The sequence below is a fragment of the Sparassis crispa genome (genome assembly GCF_003851025.1).
Source record: "Sparassis crispa DNA, contig_000005F, whole genome shotgun sequence".
Taxonomy (NCBI): domain Eukaryota; kingdom Fungi; phylum Basidiomycota; class Agaricomycetes; order Polyporales; family Sparassidaceae; genus Sparassis; species Sparassis crispa.
In genome coordinates this window covers 2,296,861-2,312,530 of record NW_020939752.1, presented here as the reverse complement: position 1 = coordinate 2,312,530, position 15,670 = coordinate 2,296,861, and the positions used below count along the sequence as shown (strand labels likewise).

The 15,670-nt window shown below is 58.4% G+C and overlaps 5 protein-coding genes across 5 annotated transcripts; 1 reads left to right on the top strand and 4 right to left on the bottom strand.

Annotated features, from left to right (window-relative positions):
- Positions 1-511: 511 nt before the first annotated feature.
- On the top strand, positions 512-1,968 carry SCP_0607640 (Probable inactive dehydrogenase; the record flags this gene model as incomplete). The annotated part of the gene is made up of 6 exons (XM_027759896.1): positions 512-781; positions 903-1,077; positions 1,137-1,400; positions 1,454-1,593; positions 1,653-1,787; positions 1,843-1,968. 6 exons carry the CDS (start codon positions 512-514, stop codon positions 1,966-1,968), a joined length of 1,110 nt encoding a protein of 369 aa, XP_027615697.1.
- A 175-nt stretch (positions 1,969-2,143) lies between these two features.
- Positions 2,144-2,350, bottom strand: SCP_0607630 (hypothetical protein; the record flags this gene model as incomplete). The annotated part of the gene is made up of 1 exon (XM_027759895.1): positions 2,144-2,350. The coding sequence occupies one exon, from the start codon at positions 2,348-2,350 to the stop codon at positions 2,144-2,146; it is 207 nt and encodes a 68-aa protein (XP_027615696.1).
- A 631-nt stretch (positions 2,351-2,981) lies between these two features.
- SCP_0607620 (hypothetical protein) lies at positions 2,982-3,254 on the bottom strand (the record flags this gene model as incomplete). The annotated part of the gene is made up of 1 exon (XM_027759894.1): positions 2,982-3,254. One exon carries the CDS (start codon positions 3,252-3,254, stop codon positions 2,982-2,984), a length of 273 nt encoding a protein of 90 aa, XP_027615695.1.
- A 358-nt stretch (positions 3,255-3,612) lies between these two features.
- On the bottom strand, positions 3,613-11,318 carry SCP_0607610 (hypothetical protein; the record flags this gene model as incomplete). The annotated part of the gene is made up of 5 exons (XM_027759893.1): positions 3,613-3,666; positions 3,728-3,748; positions 3,802-3,975; positions 10,085-10,434; positions 10,481-11,318. The coding sequence occupies 5 exons, from the start codon at positions 11,316-11,318 to the stop codon at positions 3,613-3,615; spliced, it is 1,437 nt and encodes a 478-aa protein (XP_027615694.1).
- A 3,368-nt stretch (positions 11,319-14,686) lies between these two features.
- On the bottom strand, positions 14,687-15,025 carry SCP_0607600 (hypothetical protein; the record flags this gene model as incomplete). The annotated part of the gene is made up of 1 exon (XM_027759892.1): positions 14,687-15,025. One exon carries the CDS (start codon positions 15,023-15,025, stop codon positions 14,687-14,689), a length of 339 nt encoding a protein of 112 aa, XP_027615693.1.
- Between the last annotated feature and the right edge of the window lie 645 nt (positions 15,026-15,670).

The following is a 15,670-nucleotide window of genomic DNA, read 5'->3' as shown; positions in this document are numbered from 1 at the left end:
GTAAGTCTCTGAAAAACATATATCACATGATCTCTCAAAACATATCCTAGGATAAAGCCTGGGCTCCTTCCGTGGGTTCTGCAGCACGACAAATCCCCCCATTCAGCTTCGCTCAAGTTTGGAAACTGTGTAGTGGCACTTCCGAGCTCGTCCGGACTCCGTACTCTGGATCTGACAGAAATGGGGAAGAGGCGGGACGATCTTTGCTGGCGGCTGAGCATGCATCATATGGGCTGTGTCAACGGTGTTCGCTCATCCGGACGCGATATTACCAATCGTACCACGCCCCCATATGCGCGAAAAAAACTCGAGGTCGATGACAAAGGCGAGCAACATTTTTTTCCTCCGGTCGCGCCATACCCAGGCTTACAGAATGCCTTCCCGCCAGGCGTCTGGAACATGGTTGAATAAGGTAGTCTGCGACTCCGGCTCTCGGCAGGTTTGCTTGTTCTCTCTGTCCCCCATCTGAGAACCGTCGTAGGCCTAGTGATCGTTTTCAGTATCGTCCGCCATGTCCTCCGAGCCCGCACCCAAGCTGTTCCAGCCGATCAAAGTCGGCGACATGACGCTGGCGCATCGCGTCGTCCTCGCGCCGCTCACGCGCTTCCGCGCCGACGCGGCCCACGTACACGGCGATCTCGCAGTCGAGTATTACACGCAGCGCGCAAGCGTCCCCGGGACGTTGCTCATCACGGAGGCGACGTTCATCTCAGCGAACGCCGGCGGATTCGCCCATGTGCCGGGCATGTGGAACGAGGCCCAGGTCGCGGCGTGGAAGCGGGTGAGTGTGTGTGCTCTCGATTTCGTCGGAATGCGCGCAGTCGGGGAGAGTGCCGTTGTCCAGGGCATACGTACAATCTCTAGTTGTGTGCGTGGAAAGGAAAAGACTGACCTCGTTGTAGGTAACAGATGCCGTCCACGCGAAGGGCTCGTACATCTACGTCCAGCTTTGGGCTCTAGGGCGAGCCGCAGACTCCGAAGAGCTGCAGAAGGAAGACACGTCGTTCGAGTACGTCGCCGCGTCGGACATCCAGTTGACCGGGAAGCCGACGGCCCCGCGTCCGTTGACGGAGGAGGGTACGTTCCGTTATCCCAACCTTGGAAATCCCGCTGATGCGGATGCGAAAAACTCAAAGAAATCAAGGAATACATACAGGCGTACGGGACCGCCGCTTCTAACGCGGTCCACGGTGCCGGCTTCGACGGCGTCGAGGTCCACGGCGCGAACGGGTATCTCCCCGACCAGTTCTTGCAGGACGTCTCGAACAACCGCACGGACAAGTACGGCGACTCGATCGAGAACCGCGCGAGGTTCTTGTTCGAGATTCTGGCGGCAGTCACCGCCAAGATCGGCGCAAAGAAGACGGGTCTCCGCCTCAGTCCCTGGAGCGAGATCCAAGGTGTGCTATGCCGCACCCCTCGACTTGTCTGCATGAGGCTGATGCGTGAGTAGACATGCGCATGGAGGATCCCGTGCCGACATTCACGTATGTCGTCTCGCGGATCGCGGAGCTGTACCCAGACCTCGCGTACATCCACTTTGTGGAGCCGTGGGTTTCGGGTACCACGGATCGGACCGTGAGGGAGGGGGAGGTGCGTACAGGTTTGTCCCTTGTGGAGGCCTCGATCAGAGACCGAAGCGCCGTCCGCAGACGAACGACTACTTCCGCAAGATATGGGCGCCCCGGCCAGTCATCAGCGCCGGTGGGTATACCCGCGAGCACGCGCTGGATGCGGCTGACAAGAAGGGCGACCTCATCGCCTTTGGCAGGGCCTACATTTCGAACGTGCGTAAACGCCGCTGTGCTCTCATTGCTTGTGCTGATGTGAGCGAGCGAGCAGCCCGACCTCCCTCTGCGTCTGCGCAGGAACATACCCCTGGTGCAGTACCATCGCAGCACCGTCTACATTCCCGAGGCGCCAAAGGGGTATATCGACTACCCGTTCGCGGACGCGGCTGCATTATAGATAGAGCGGTGTAGACTTGATCTAGAGGATCGCACTTGCCGATAGAACAGAGAGCCCGCTCGTGATTTACCCCGTTTGCAACAGTAGTTAGAGCCTATCGTTGCGACAATCTTTAACGATGTTCCGTGGAAAGCAGCGCTCGCAGTGGTATGCATCCCGTAGCGTACCTGCTCCGTTAAGCTGCACCTCGGTACTTGCAGATTTCAGCAGGCGACGCCCATGCAGCGTTGGACTTTGGAGAAGAGTCGCAGCCCACGTCCATACAGAAACGATCCCCGAAGCGATGAGGACCGGGCTTGACGGAGCGCGACGCGGTGTTGGACTCCTCTGAGGAGCCAGTCTCGAAAGCCGTGTAACAGTTCCGTAGATCGGACAGACCCATCACGATAACGGCGAAGACGAGGCACAGATGCGGAAATCGCAACAGAAGGGAAGGACGCAGGAGCGAGGACGCAGCACGACAAGGCCAATACCGCGAGCAATTATAAAACACGGCTGCAGATTTTCCAAAGCCATCCCCGGAGTCTCGCACAACAATAAGCAAAGCGACCTTGTCGCGGTAGGCCCTCGCCACCTGCAGGGGGGGGGTGCGGCGCCGCCGTCCGCGCGAGATATCTTGGGGGGGGGGCGTGTCCGGCCCGCTGTGGTCTACGTACCAAGAACTTGCGTCCACCGTAAGGGACTGCACGTTGTACGAGCAACAAGCTTAAGCCCCCGCACCCCGCGCGAAACGAGCAGCAGTCTCGCATCTCGCATCTCGCACCTCGGACCTCGCAGTATTCATCCCTTCCGGCCGCGCGCCAAGCCTCGTCGGTGGCACAAGTAACTCCATCTGAAGCTGAAGCGCCGTATCGCGGGCCTGTAGACGCAGAGCCCACCAGGATGATGGCGCGCGTGGACCGTCGAGCAGGTCCGCGCGGGGGACTCGAGATTGCGTGAACCGAGAAATGGTTTCCTTTTTAATTTTAACTGAGCGTGAGGGGGGCGCTGTGGGCACTGGGGGCCACCGCGTCTCACTCACTCTCTCTCTCACACAGGTTCGTCGTGAACTCCCAGGGTTCCGCCGCGCTCTTCGTCTTGGGGCGTGCCACGAACAAGGGGAGACCGTGCACGCCGACGCGCCCGCATCCGCGTCCAGCCGTCCCTTCCGGGCTCAGAGCGCCGTGTCGTCGAGGTCGAGGGAGGGGCGGCGACGATTTCCACGTGGACGCGCTGGCGGGGGAGCGAATGACGGGGGGCGGTGTGCGATATTGGTCGATCCCGAGTGTATGATGTGAACGACGCATGGCGAGATGGCACGGCGCGCTGTTGGGGAAGGCGCGGGGTATTTCGGGCGGGGGCGGGACCGGGGGGGGCGGGGCTTGTGCGGGAAGTGGCCGCGGTCCGATAATACGTGGACGATCGCCTTGCTTTTTTTGTCCTTGGATTGCGAGGGTGCGAGCCTACGTACAGTCCGTCTTGGACACAGTCTATATACCGTGCACTGGGGTCGCCTGAGGCACGTCCAGCGCAAAACGGAAGAATGACGCGCTGACCCGCGGACCGCTGCTGGCAGTTCTGCAGTTACGGCCAGCTCGGGACGTGCTCTCCGCCCTCGGCCAGGCCTGCTGACGTGCCTATCTGGCACTCCGAGCGCATCGCGGGTTAAGAGGCGTGATCAAGGACGATGACAGGGTGGAGGTGGACGGGTACGACGGGCTGGCCAAACATCCGCATCAAATAATGTACTTCAAGGTGTGTGTGTATCGTGCAGACGTACCTTCTTGCGAACGACGCCATCCTGTTGGACTCGACACGAGTCTCGAGACGGGAAAATATGCTGGCGGGACTCACACCGCTCTCCCCGTTTTCCACCCTTGCCCCATCTCGAGGCGCGACTCGGTGGTGTGCGGCTGCCTGGAGGAGAACGGGCACCTTGTAGATGAGCTTGGGGCGGGGGCGTATGTGCCGTCCGGGACGCCAGTGCACATCGGGGTCAGTAAGGGCGCGGGCTGAGATCGTGCCACGCTAAGGTGTGGAACACGAGCGCGGCGAGCGACGTCAGGCTGGCTGGGGTGTGCGTGCAGTGGGGTCGAATGGCAAGATGGGGCCGCTGGGGCGGCGAGGAGGCCGTGGGACGAGAACACGCGGAGGCGAGGATGGAAATGTATCGTAGACAGTGTCAGGTCGGACACGAACGCGGAGAGGCGGGGAAGACGCGGACGTTGCAGGTGCTCCAGATCTAGAGCGCGATTGCCGCCGTTCTTGAGATTGGTTATCATAGGACCCTGGATAATCCCCACAAAGGTCGTCGCCAAATCCGGACAGATTTTTGCGAAAATCGACCTCACGCCGTCGTCATGTCCGGACAAATGGACCCCCTAAGGACCATGTAGCCGTCGTACTATCCGGACATGGAACTGTTCTGGGGCAAAAATCGCCGGAAAATCGCCGGAAAAAGCCGAAAAAGGCTAAAAATAGCCACAAATTGCCTAAAATGGACATCCCCAGAGCGAGGATGTCGCTATTTCCGGACAAAAAACTCCCTAAACCGGCCAAAAATGGGCCGGACAGATTTTTGTAAATTGGGGGGGGTTTTGGCGACGACCTTTGGGGGGATTATCCAGGGTCCTGTTATCATCCGCCGGATGTTCGTCATGGAGCGTGGAGAGGATCCGTCGGCGTCTAATTGGAGGCCGCTGCTTGGACGCCTCTGCCATGGGCCGAGACGCGCGCGCACACGTCCCTTGTCCAGTCTGCCCGAAGACGCGCTCACCTCCACGCTGTGCACCACGTCCCAACCGTTCTATCCGCGCTCCAGCTCCTAGTGCCCGACGACCATCCGCGTACGTCCCATCTGCCCCATAGGCAGACGACAGAGCCGCACCCCAGCTGGCTCGCGTACAACTTCGCGCGGACGCCGCCGCCTCCCTCTAGGCACCGCCCCGCACTGCGCGCGCGCTCGACCCCCGCGCCGTCCTGCTCAACGGCACGCGCGCGCGAGCCGGCACTACCTCGACACGGCCGTGCGGGCTCCGTCGAAGCAAGCTGCGAGCGCGAGAACGATCGTGTCCCCCCACTGATCGCGCCTCCCGTCGCCGCGCCGCGATCTGCAGATGCACGCACGCGCGGTCCATCTGTGGGTGCGCGCACGGAGTCGTTCACGAGCCGGATCGCCACGTAGGCAAGCCGGGACACCTTAGTGCGCACTCCACCCAGAGCCTCCGACGGGATGGGCGCGCCGAGGTGAGTCAGTTCACAACTTCCTCGCGACGTCCTACGCGCAGAACGCCCCTGGACCGCTTGAAGAAGCGCCGGGACCGCGAGGGCTCGTCAGGTCGGCACGTAAAACCGCGCGGCACTCGAAACGCGCTGCCTGGTACCCGCCGTTCACGCGCCAACGTCGGCCTGCGCGAGCGACGGACATCGCCCGGGGGGGAGGCACGACGCGACTATGCGAGGGGCGCGCAAACCGGCGCACACCACACCGGCTCCGCATGTCCGTCCCTCGCATTTCTCCCGTACGACCCCTCCGGGCGCCGCATCTCTAACCCCCCCCCCCCCCCCCCCCCCCCCTTCGCGAGCGCATAACACAGACTACACGGGGCGCGTCCGGACCTCCGGAGCCGCCCCGCGCACTTGACGTCGGACGCGGGGCTGCCCACGATCAGGAAACGCGCACCGCGGTAACTTCGGTCTCGGAGCGAACTGTAAACGTGTGGTTGGGGCGAAGGGCGAAGGGCGATAATCCAGCGGGTGTGTCGTGCCCGCTGAGACGGGGCACAGGGACGACCCCACGAACCCCGTTCCCGTCCCGCGCATTCGCAGCCAAGTGAGCGCGCCGTCGTGCAATTTGTTGCTGCCGGCGCCGGCGCGTCGTGGTGCTCGATATCGTCCGCGGCCAGACGCTCGGTTGGCCAATGCAGCCCTCCTAATGGGGTGCAGGCAGTGCTCCCCTCCCCCCCACGTCTGCCGCGACTTATAACTCAATAACTCAACACCGCGCCACCACCAACACTCGAGCGCACAGTGTCCTCGGTCCCAGCACCGCCCGACGGGTCGGTAGCCTGCGCGGGCGACGAAGCCCACATCGAATACTCGGGCGACGACTCGCGGAGAGGGAACCATCGCGACGAGTTCGAACTTCTCGTGCAGAGGAGCGGCCCTGCCCCGACGCGCTCGGGTATCCTCGACACAACAGCCGGGCGCTCGGGTACGAACGCGCGCCGACGGCGCCGCACTCGGCTGCTCGGGCTGCCGCCCCCTAGCAGAACGCGTCGCCCGTCCGAAGGGGCGTTCGTATATCCAGATCTCACGCGCCGCGGAGGGAGCCAGCGAACCGAGGCGTGTGTGCAGCGACGCACGTTCGACGCGGCCGTGGGGGGCGCACCATCACAAGACCGCATCGAATACTCGGGCGACGACTCGCGGAGAGGGAACCATCGCGACGAGTTCGAATTTCTCGTGCAAAGGAGCGGCGCTGCCCCGACGCGCTCGGGTTATCCTCGACACACAGCCGGACGCTCGGGTACGAACGCGCGCCGACGGCGCCGCACTCGGCTGCTCGGGCTGCCGCCCCCTAGCAGGACGCGTCGCCCGTCGGATGGGACGTTCGTATATCCAGATCTCACGCGCCGCGGAGGGAGCCAGCGAACCGAGGCGTGTGTGCAGCGACGCACGTTCGACGCGGCGCACCATCGTAGGTGCGTCCCGGTGGGTTATGCGTTCTGTTGCGGGTACGGGTACCGCGCGTCGTACGCACGTGCAAGTTCTCAGCCACGGACAACGTTGATCACCGCTCACTGGGACACGTTTTCCGCATCTCACGTCGACGCGCCGTGGTCGGGTGAGGAACGTGCTCCTAGGAACGCGATTCGCGTCGCTCCCGCTCGGACCATGCCCTTGGTATTCGTACGAATTATGTCTCTGCCCGGTACGCACTCGGTCCTCGTCGATGCCGGCGGCGACAGCGATGGCCCGTCTGCGCTTCCAGCATGGTCGGGCGCGCAGAGGGACTCAGCGTGGAGCCATGGCCAGCCGCCATTAGCCGGCTTCCCATTGGGTCCCGCTAGCGCAGTGGTGGTCGGCCTCGATATCATCGAGGTCGTTCGCAGATTTCGAACAGCGGCACCGAGCAGACGCGATCACGACGTGGGCAAATGCGCTGGACTCGATTTGCACTCCCTCTCGTCCTGCGGTGCGTGGTCCCCCAACTTAGAAGCAGGCCCTCCGGCGAGGTATAAAACACCAGCGGAATCGACAGAGGCCCTCCATCGCCAACCGCCCAACCAACAGCTTTCTACCACCCCGTAAACCATACCATGGTGCGCTTCACCGCTCTCACAGCGTTATCGTACCGATTCCCCCGACGGCCCGAGCTGCCCCCTTCCAACGTCAAGTGCGCGTCCGCCGCCTCCGGCGTCGGCGCGTGCTCGTACCCGAACTGCGCGTGTGGCGAGGCCCCCGAGGCTTAGCACCTCCGCCTTCGCATCGTTGGAGCGGTGTTGATCGAGCTTGCGAGGCGAGACGCGAGGAACGCAGAGTGTCTCATGTCGTGCCGTTCGTATAAAAGAATTGACGATCTGCTGTTGGACTAGTGTTCCCTCGATCCCTCGGGGAGAATCGAGAGTTGAGAGCTCCACGAGCAAGTGTGTCAGCTGCCCCCCTCTAGGCCACGACTGAGCCGCTGGCACTGGCAGAACCGCTTCGCTTCGCTCCGTCGAGGGCGGGCGCAGGCTGACCAACCGAGCCACCCGGTAGTTTACGAACAGATACACCAACAGGGTGGAACTAATTAGTTCTGGCCGCCGCAGCAACGTGAGCATCGTAGCAAGACCAGTAGGCGACGTACAAAGGACCACCGTGAAGGGTCTGCAGTCCGCCATTACCGAAGATATTCTCCGCCCATCCCCGCTTAGTCTTCAGTCAGACCTTCTCATGGGTGCTCCACTCGCCATCCCACCAAACACTGATTTGACAAGAAAGAAAGAAAGAAAGAAAGAAGAAAAGTAAAAGTAGAAGTAGAAGTCTGGGTTGACGGAACCGCCCTGACGCGACGGACCTCGCACTGGCAGCGAGCCCTTCACAAATCACACTATGCCCAGTACCTCGTGCTCATGAGGTCGTATGCGCGCACAGTCCGCGGAGGAACGAACACTCGCGCCGCACTGGGGAGGTTGGTGTAACCTTCACCAGTTAGCTCCTATCAAGAGATGAAGAGCGGCGGCGAGTGTGCTTCATAACGCGCGATGCAGGGTATCATATATCACGGGTGCTATGTACTGGAAACCAGAAGTGCGAGCAAAACAGGAAGGGTAAAGAGTCCTGAGAGACCCAGCGAAACAGGAGATACCACGCACCATACAATCGACCCGACGCCTACGTACTCCTCGTTCTGACGCTCGTCCGCGCCACCTTTCTGTGAGAGTGCACATCGGGGCTGACGAGGCGGATGCAGGAACGGTCAACAGCAGACTAGAATGAGAGAACGTGTATACCCTGCCTAGTGGTGCAAACGCCCAGATCTAGATCGAGAGCGGCGTCAGAGATCGAGAAACGGATGCATCGAAACGGACGAAACTCGCCTGATATTTCCGATCCGCCAGTCTGTACGCTGCAAACGTCGAGACCGCCCAGAAGTAAATTGTGCACGCATGTGTCTTCTCGTCGGCGCATCAGGCGCACGAATGTGGTAGTGGCCCCTCGCGAGCTTGGCGTTGGCGCAGAGGACGTCTTTGAAGATCGCATCATATCATCGCGAGGGGCCCTGAAGTGTTACCTTGTATCTGCGGTGCGAAAGTGATCGAGCTTCCTGTACGGTGCAGAAAAACACATCGGGACTCCTCATCAGTGTCTAGAACTGATATTTCAAGTTTGGGGTTTAGGATTTTATCAAGCGGTCATGCACGATCCAATTCGAAGAAAATGAGACGCAACGACCCACTCGTCTCCACGAGAACGGCGGGGATTGATTATAGCGCGGACGAAGTTCGCGACCTTGCGGATGAATCCGTCGGGAGGGTCCGAGCAATGGGAGGCATATCGCTGTGTGTTCTGCCACGTGCAAGAAGTAAGGTGGAGGGAGATCTGATGCACGATAGGGGAGTGCAGCGGGCACGTTTGGACGTAGTGGACTCGGGAATACCTCTAATCATCGTTCTTTCGCCAGAAAATGCCCTCTGACTCGACGCAGAAGGAGACCGCATTCTACATTCTAGAAGAACGTGGACGCTGGTAAGCGACACTTAAGCAGTGCGTAGCTCCTCCGCCAAGGAGCAGCCGGGTTCAGCAGAACGGTCTTGTGAAACTCGGTGCAATTCCACCTGTCCTTGTGAAGTGAGTCGCACCCAGCCCGCCTGCAGTGTTGGTCCTACGGCTCCTTAACCCCCACGTTGTCGCTCTGCCTAGAATATCGAACGCGACGGGCAGGTTGGGACGTTTAGACCAAGTTGTCGCGCACATATGATCTCACCTTAACTCCGTGCTGTACTGTGTCGACCTCTTCTTCTCGATGCCTCCGCGCCACTGTACATGCTGCAGCTCAAGCGGACCGTGAGGTTCCCGGGCGCTGTAGCCGTCGCACATATTATGCGCTCCTTCCTTGTCCGCAGGAATGCAGCAGCCACGTTGCGGGAGAAGATTTGTGGGCCCGTCGTTTTATTCCTCCTCTCAATCTCACGGCGAGTGACCAGTGTGTACGCACCTGGAATCGTGTGGGACTGGCACCGGGCGTATTCATTCTATAAGGCGGAATATCCGTGCAGAGCGCTGGTGCGTTCCTGGACGGGACATTAGCGCCATGATGAAGATTGCGGGGGTGTCGCGTTCAGTGAATGGATCTGTTAAATATGTGTTTTCCCTCAGACATAGTAAGTACATGTAAAAAGAAATGGATCCTGATATCGTGCAAACGAGCTAGGACATTCACACTGGTATTTGAAGTGTGCGCCGTTTCCATCTAAGCGTAAAGTCCCGGTTCCGGGGCGTTTTCCTCGTAAATACTGGTTCCACAGCGGAAGAGCAATACAAAATACAACGTTGCACTCATCCTAGTATTCAAGCTAAACGGCGTTACGAACAAAATTCAGACCGAATAGAGGTGCAAATCATTGGATGTGCTTACCAAAGGTCGACGCACACAGTATACGGCCTGCACAAACCGTTGTTCATCCCAGTCGTAGAGTTTTTGCTTCCACCCCTCTGTGGACATCTGGCTGACCGGACCCCTGCACGACGGTTGTGACACGACGAACACGAGCAAGATCTCGACACCAGAGAAGACAGGCTTCTTATGAACGATGTCGTGTAAAGGGAGACGAATACCTTCGAGCTGCCTCAAGCCGTCCACCAATGTGACGTTGCGAAGGTGAGGCGAGGTGAGCTGTAAGAGGAACGGAATAAGGGACAGATCACCCTGCTCGAGTGCAAATGCGCGCAAAGATGTGCACGAAGAAAGATCGATGTGGTCAGTGAAGTTTGAACCTAAACCTGACGCGACTGTGAGTGACAGGATTCGTAAATGCTTGGCACTTACCCCCTTCCTTCCCGTAGAAGCCCAAGCCTAAACGTTCTAGAGAGGGCCCCAAGGCACTTATTAATCGGCCAACGTTCGGAAGATCACTGTCCTTCGTGATGCTGAGGCTCAATGTTCGCAGCGAAGACGCATGGCCAATCCAGCGGACGAAGTTGAGTGTAGGACAAGCATGTGTCGGACTGCGACCCAATGCAAATGGGCGATCCAATACAAACGCATGATCCAACACAAATGAACGAAGCCGGGCCAGACATGAGCTAGGAGGTATCACAACCCCATCCCATGGGCCAACTTGGCGCACGAGTTTAGCCGGTTCGGCGGATAATTCAAACTGTTCAATCAAGAGATTGTCCAAATTTTTGAACAAAGAGACGTATTCGACGAATCCGCGGAGCGGGAGAGTGCAGTGCATCACGTTCAGCGTTCTGACAGAAGGAAACCGGGGGTGCAGGTACGGAAAGAATTTATCCCCGTCATACCGCGCGAAATCTCGCACACCCCTGAGCGTGAGGGTGCGCAAGGCCGTGAGACGAGTGGGTAGAAGAACAGGAACCGTGTAGATCCAATCATTTTGCAATTGGCCTCCCAGGGTGCTGACGCGCAGCTCATGTATCCATGGCCCAGCTTCAGGACGGGCGTCCAAAAGCCACAAAAGTTCATAGAACCTATGCTCGCCGGCCAACGATATCCTGCGAAAGAGGCGAGCCTGGCTGAGGCCACGCCACCCATGGCAAGTAAGGGTCAAAGCGACGAGTGAGCCGCGATCATCGATGAGGTATTCCACTATGTGAGAACGAAGCTCGAGTGGGAGAGAATAGATACCCTTGGTATACGGCATGCCCCGGCTGAGAAGAGAAGTCGGACTTTGCAGGTAAGTTTCGCAACACAAGAAGAAATTTAGTACTGACGATGATTCAGAACCACTCTACAATGCTTCGTATTACTAGACAATCCTCGTCGATGTCAGTCAGTGGGCAGACGAATACTTGAACAGTCCGAGGTATTGGGCTGTATGAAGAAGACGAAGCGAAGAGAATAATGCGATCTTAAGGGTTTAGAGGACGCCTTTATACAAGTCCACAACAATGAAGTTCCCAAACTGTGCTTGATCCTTTGTTCTGTTTCAAGCGTGTATTGTAATCGGTTGCAGTCTGACTCAGATCTCCAGATCTGCGAACTCGTTGGCATAGCAGAAGATAAGAAACAGGAAACCCTCAGACTGTCCGTAACCATGGAAGCCTTGAGTAGTATATCTGTTAGTAAAGTCCGAGTCGCTTGCAATATCCAGATCGAAGTCCTCCTGAGCGTTGAACTGACTACTCGGAGTTTTTAAGCACCAATACAACGGGCCTGAGTTTTCTGACTCGTGGAAAACATCTACGCCAAGAGATATAGACACACTACGCACATTTCCGATACCGGTTTGGCTCGAGGCGAAGCGACAAAAAGCCAGGCTCGGAGTCACTGTGACCCCGCCTAGGATGCGCACCGCAGAACAGACGGTTCCGCGAGCGAGACGCGAGGTACTCCAGGAAGACGAGAAACAACCTGACAATCGAAGCTTAAACGTTCCAATTAGCCTGGCATCTAAGAGACAATCCATGTAGGTCAGTACAGTATTGCAAGAGACCTCTCCCAAGTCGTCTTCCGTCGCAGCACGACCGGGATTGGAAGATCTCCAGGACGACGAGCGGGACAGCTCGAGGCGTCAAGTAGAGAACCTGCGCTCTTCCATAAATTCCCTCAAGCTTCAAATTTCAGTGGTGGAGAAAGGCTGCTGCCCAGCCTGAGCCTCTGGTGCTCTTCTCCCAGGCGAGAGGATATATAGACGAAGCAACACGCGCGAGCTAGCTGGAAACTGGAAAGAGGGCGAAGTAGCCATGAGGACAGCTGAAGAGGACGTGGCGTCTCTTTCCGATCAGTGGGAGGAACCCTAACCCTCATGCATGCTGCCGGGTCGTAGTCTTGCAAGCGTCAACGCACAGGGACGCCCACTTCGTTCTCTAAAGCGGCGAGGCTATATTTTTGGCGGGAGGATTACTCAACGCGTCTACCACTGGAACCCAACGATCGTGGGCACCGTCCTCACCTCCATGTCAGCCACCGTCCTCACCTCAGTGTCAGCTACCACCCTCAATCCGTTGATTATGACAATATGCAGAACGACGAGGTTGTATTTCGGCGGGAGAATGCCCTGGCTGAGGGTATTTTCTCACCGAAATACAACCTCGTAGTTCTCGAGACTCTGATAAATAATGACTTGGAGGTGCCGTTGTTCACCCTGCTAGTTCTGCGCGTCGTGATATAAGTTCGACTTCGCGTGCGGCACGATATTGTAAGCACATCGAGTCCTCCGGCTCAGTTGGGCTTACCGTGGTGGAAGTTCCTGGTGATGGCAGGTGGCGGGGAGAATGGGAGAGGCATTCAAGTTAAACGTCCGTGTGATCTCATGAGCAGGGATCTTTGACTCGTACGTTCTGAAAATGTGTATAGGAAGGAAAAACTCATATTGATAGCCTGTGTGACATGCTGGGCCAGCTCTGAACTCAGCTTGTCATCACTCTCATGGTGGTGGTAGACACGGAACTGCATGCAATTATTGCAATAACCAATATCCCTGTTCGCCGATAACTATTTCTCCGGTAGGCAAACGATCATTTGGAACGTCGCGATCGCAACCTTTTCATGAGCATTCTCCGGACTGGTCAAACAGTGAATAGGGCATGCGCACTACCACCGCACCAAATGCCCAGTGAACTTCGGCGAGCTACTATTGTCCGCACGGCGATCCTCACCTGTCAACCACCTGCTCAATCCATTCGGCTTGACTGCCGTGGCCATGGCCATTCGCTTCAAAGGGCCGCCGACTAGCAATCGAATCCCCACAAAGCGTTTTGTCGTATCGAGTCGATACAGCCGTGCGCTTTGTGGCTGTCCGATGACGCGTCCGCTCTATTATCCACAAGCGCCGGCTGCGCTTTGCTGTGGCATCGGCCAGGCAGGTATATATAAGACGCGTCCACCTCCTCAGACCTTTCTTCACCCCAACCACTCAGCTTCCACTTCAACACAACCCGCTTGGCCACCGTACGCTCTTCATAGAGCTAACGTGTGCGGTTCGCGGTACCCCCGCGAACCACACGCGCTAGCCCTCTGGAGTATCGCGTTGGATTCGGGGCGAGAAGGTGCGTCGCACCGTGTCGTGGCTCGGGGCCACTACGACCGCAGGCGCCAGCCCTCTGAAGCGGCGCGTTAGGTCGGCTCGAGAAGGTGCGTTCTCTAAGGGTTATTGCTCGCGGCCTCCACCACTCGTGTGGACTAGGAAAAAAAGCACGCGCGCTCTTCGCAGAGCTAGCGCGTGCGGGTCCGCGGTACCCGCACCCCTCCTCACACTTTCTTCACCATCACGTCCGCTTCAGGTTCTCACACAACCCTCCGCGCCACCATACACTCTTCGTAGAGCTAACGTGTGCGGTTCGCGGTACCCGCGAACCACACGCGCTAGCCCTCTGAAGTGTCCCGTTGGGGTGGGTTGAGAAGGTGCGTCGCGACGTGTTATTATTGCTTAGGGCCTATGAACGCAGGCGCTAGCCCTCTGAGGTGTCGCGTTAGGTCGAGAAGGTGTGCGACGTGTTATTGCTCGTGGCCACTTTGGGCAGTGCAGAAGTTTTAGTTGGCGGCTGGGCTCGGACATCCGGTGTGGCCCGGGAGGATGTCGTCAACTTCGCGTTCTGCGGTTCCATAGTAGGAGCCGCGGTTGAGCACGCGGGTACAGACGAACCTCCGGAGCGGCTTGGCTTCGGGCATCGTTCTGCAAATTTCTCAGGCCATCGCGCACTCGGGTCTGTCCTACCTACGCAATTAAACGGCTCTGCCGCTGGTACGCGCCCACCGACGTCGCTCCCTCACGTCATCTCGCACCACTTCACCACTGCATCATACACTCATGGCGTATATCCGCCGGACACGCTGCTCCAGCCCCGCGGGCAGCCAGTCTGGAGGTCAGCCGCGCGGCGTCATGCACATGTATCTGCGAAGCCTGTCGCCGTTTACCCACCGCATACCGCTTGGCCGCTTGGTAGGGAGGTCGGACGACGCGCCTTCCCGTTCTGTTCGGGATCTAGCTGAATACCGACAATCGAGACGACAAGCGTGCAGACGCGCCGCCGGGCACGACCGAGTTCACGAAGGGCACGCGGAATAGGGCTACGCGGGAATCAAGTCGTACAGCGGCAGCGTCTGGCAAAAGACGCCATGCACAAAACTGAGGTACAACACGTAGTTGTCGACGTGCGCCGGGACCCGCACGATCACGTCGTGAAACCGGCCGGCGAGTGCGGTATTGCGACATTCGACGAAGAAGAGGGCGCGGGGGACGATGATGCAGCTGCCCTCATCGAGAAGCTTGTGGAAGTCCCGGCTTAGGGGCACGATATTGCGTATCGCGGATGCCTTGTTCGGAGGGAAGGGAGAACGTAGCTTGTCTGTGATTTGATGGTGGCCATGCGGGAACTCGTAAGAGGCGAAGACGGTGACGGACAGCATACCAAGAAGCTTCGTCCTGAGGAACAAGGTGTGCGGCCTCCAGCGGGGCGTTGATCCCAGATACCATGCAGACAGACTGGTAGCAGACGAGTTTCGATATGGCTGAGAATGAGGTCACTTCGGGTTGTCCGATGTCTTTGAATGTCGCTGGAGAGGGGCGGAAGCTTTCCACGGCGAGCCACTCAGGAGGAGGGGTCCACGCACGAAACGAGGAACATACAGGATAGCCTGAGTTCGCGGGTGCGCTTTCATCCTGGAGATGGAAGCAATATCTCTCGCCCGTCAAGTAGTCTGCCAAGCCAGTCACGATATCTGGTCGCCGCGAGACGCAGAGGTAGATAGAAAGCCAGATTTTTCTGTCAGTGCTTCGCAAGCCCGGAGCGCGATAAAATGCAACAGGCCGAGCGGCCCTCCAGGTTGTTCGCGCAGGGAACAAGAAGGGTCGGCGCGCGTGGCGATGGAGGAATAGTGTCGGTCCGAGTTCGTCGGTAGGAGGTGCTGGAGGAAGTCGAGGCTTGGGCCCGGGCATGATAGCGAAAGGCAAAAGTGGCAGTACGTGGAGGTTTGAAGGCACGGAAAAATATGGACGTATTGACGAATAGAATATAGGAGTCTTGAGTCTTGCTCGTTAGTGGAAAGGAGTAC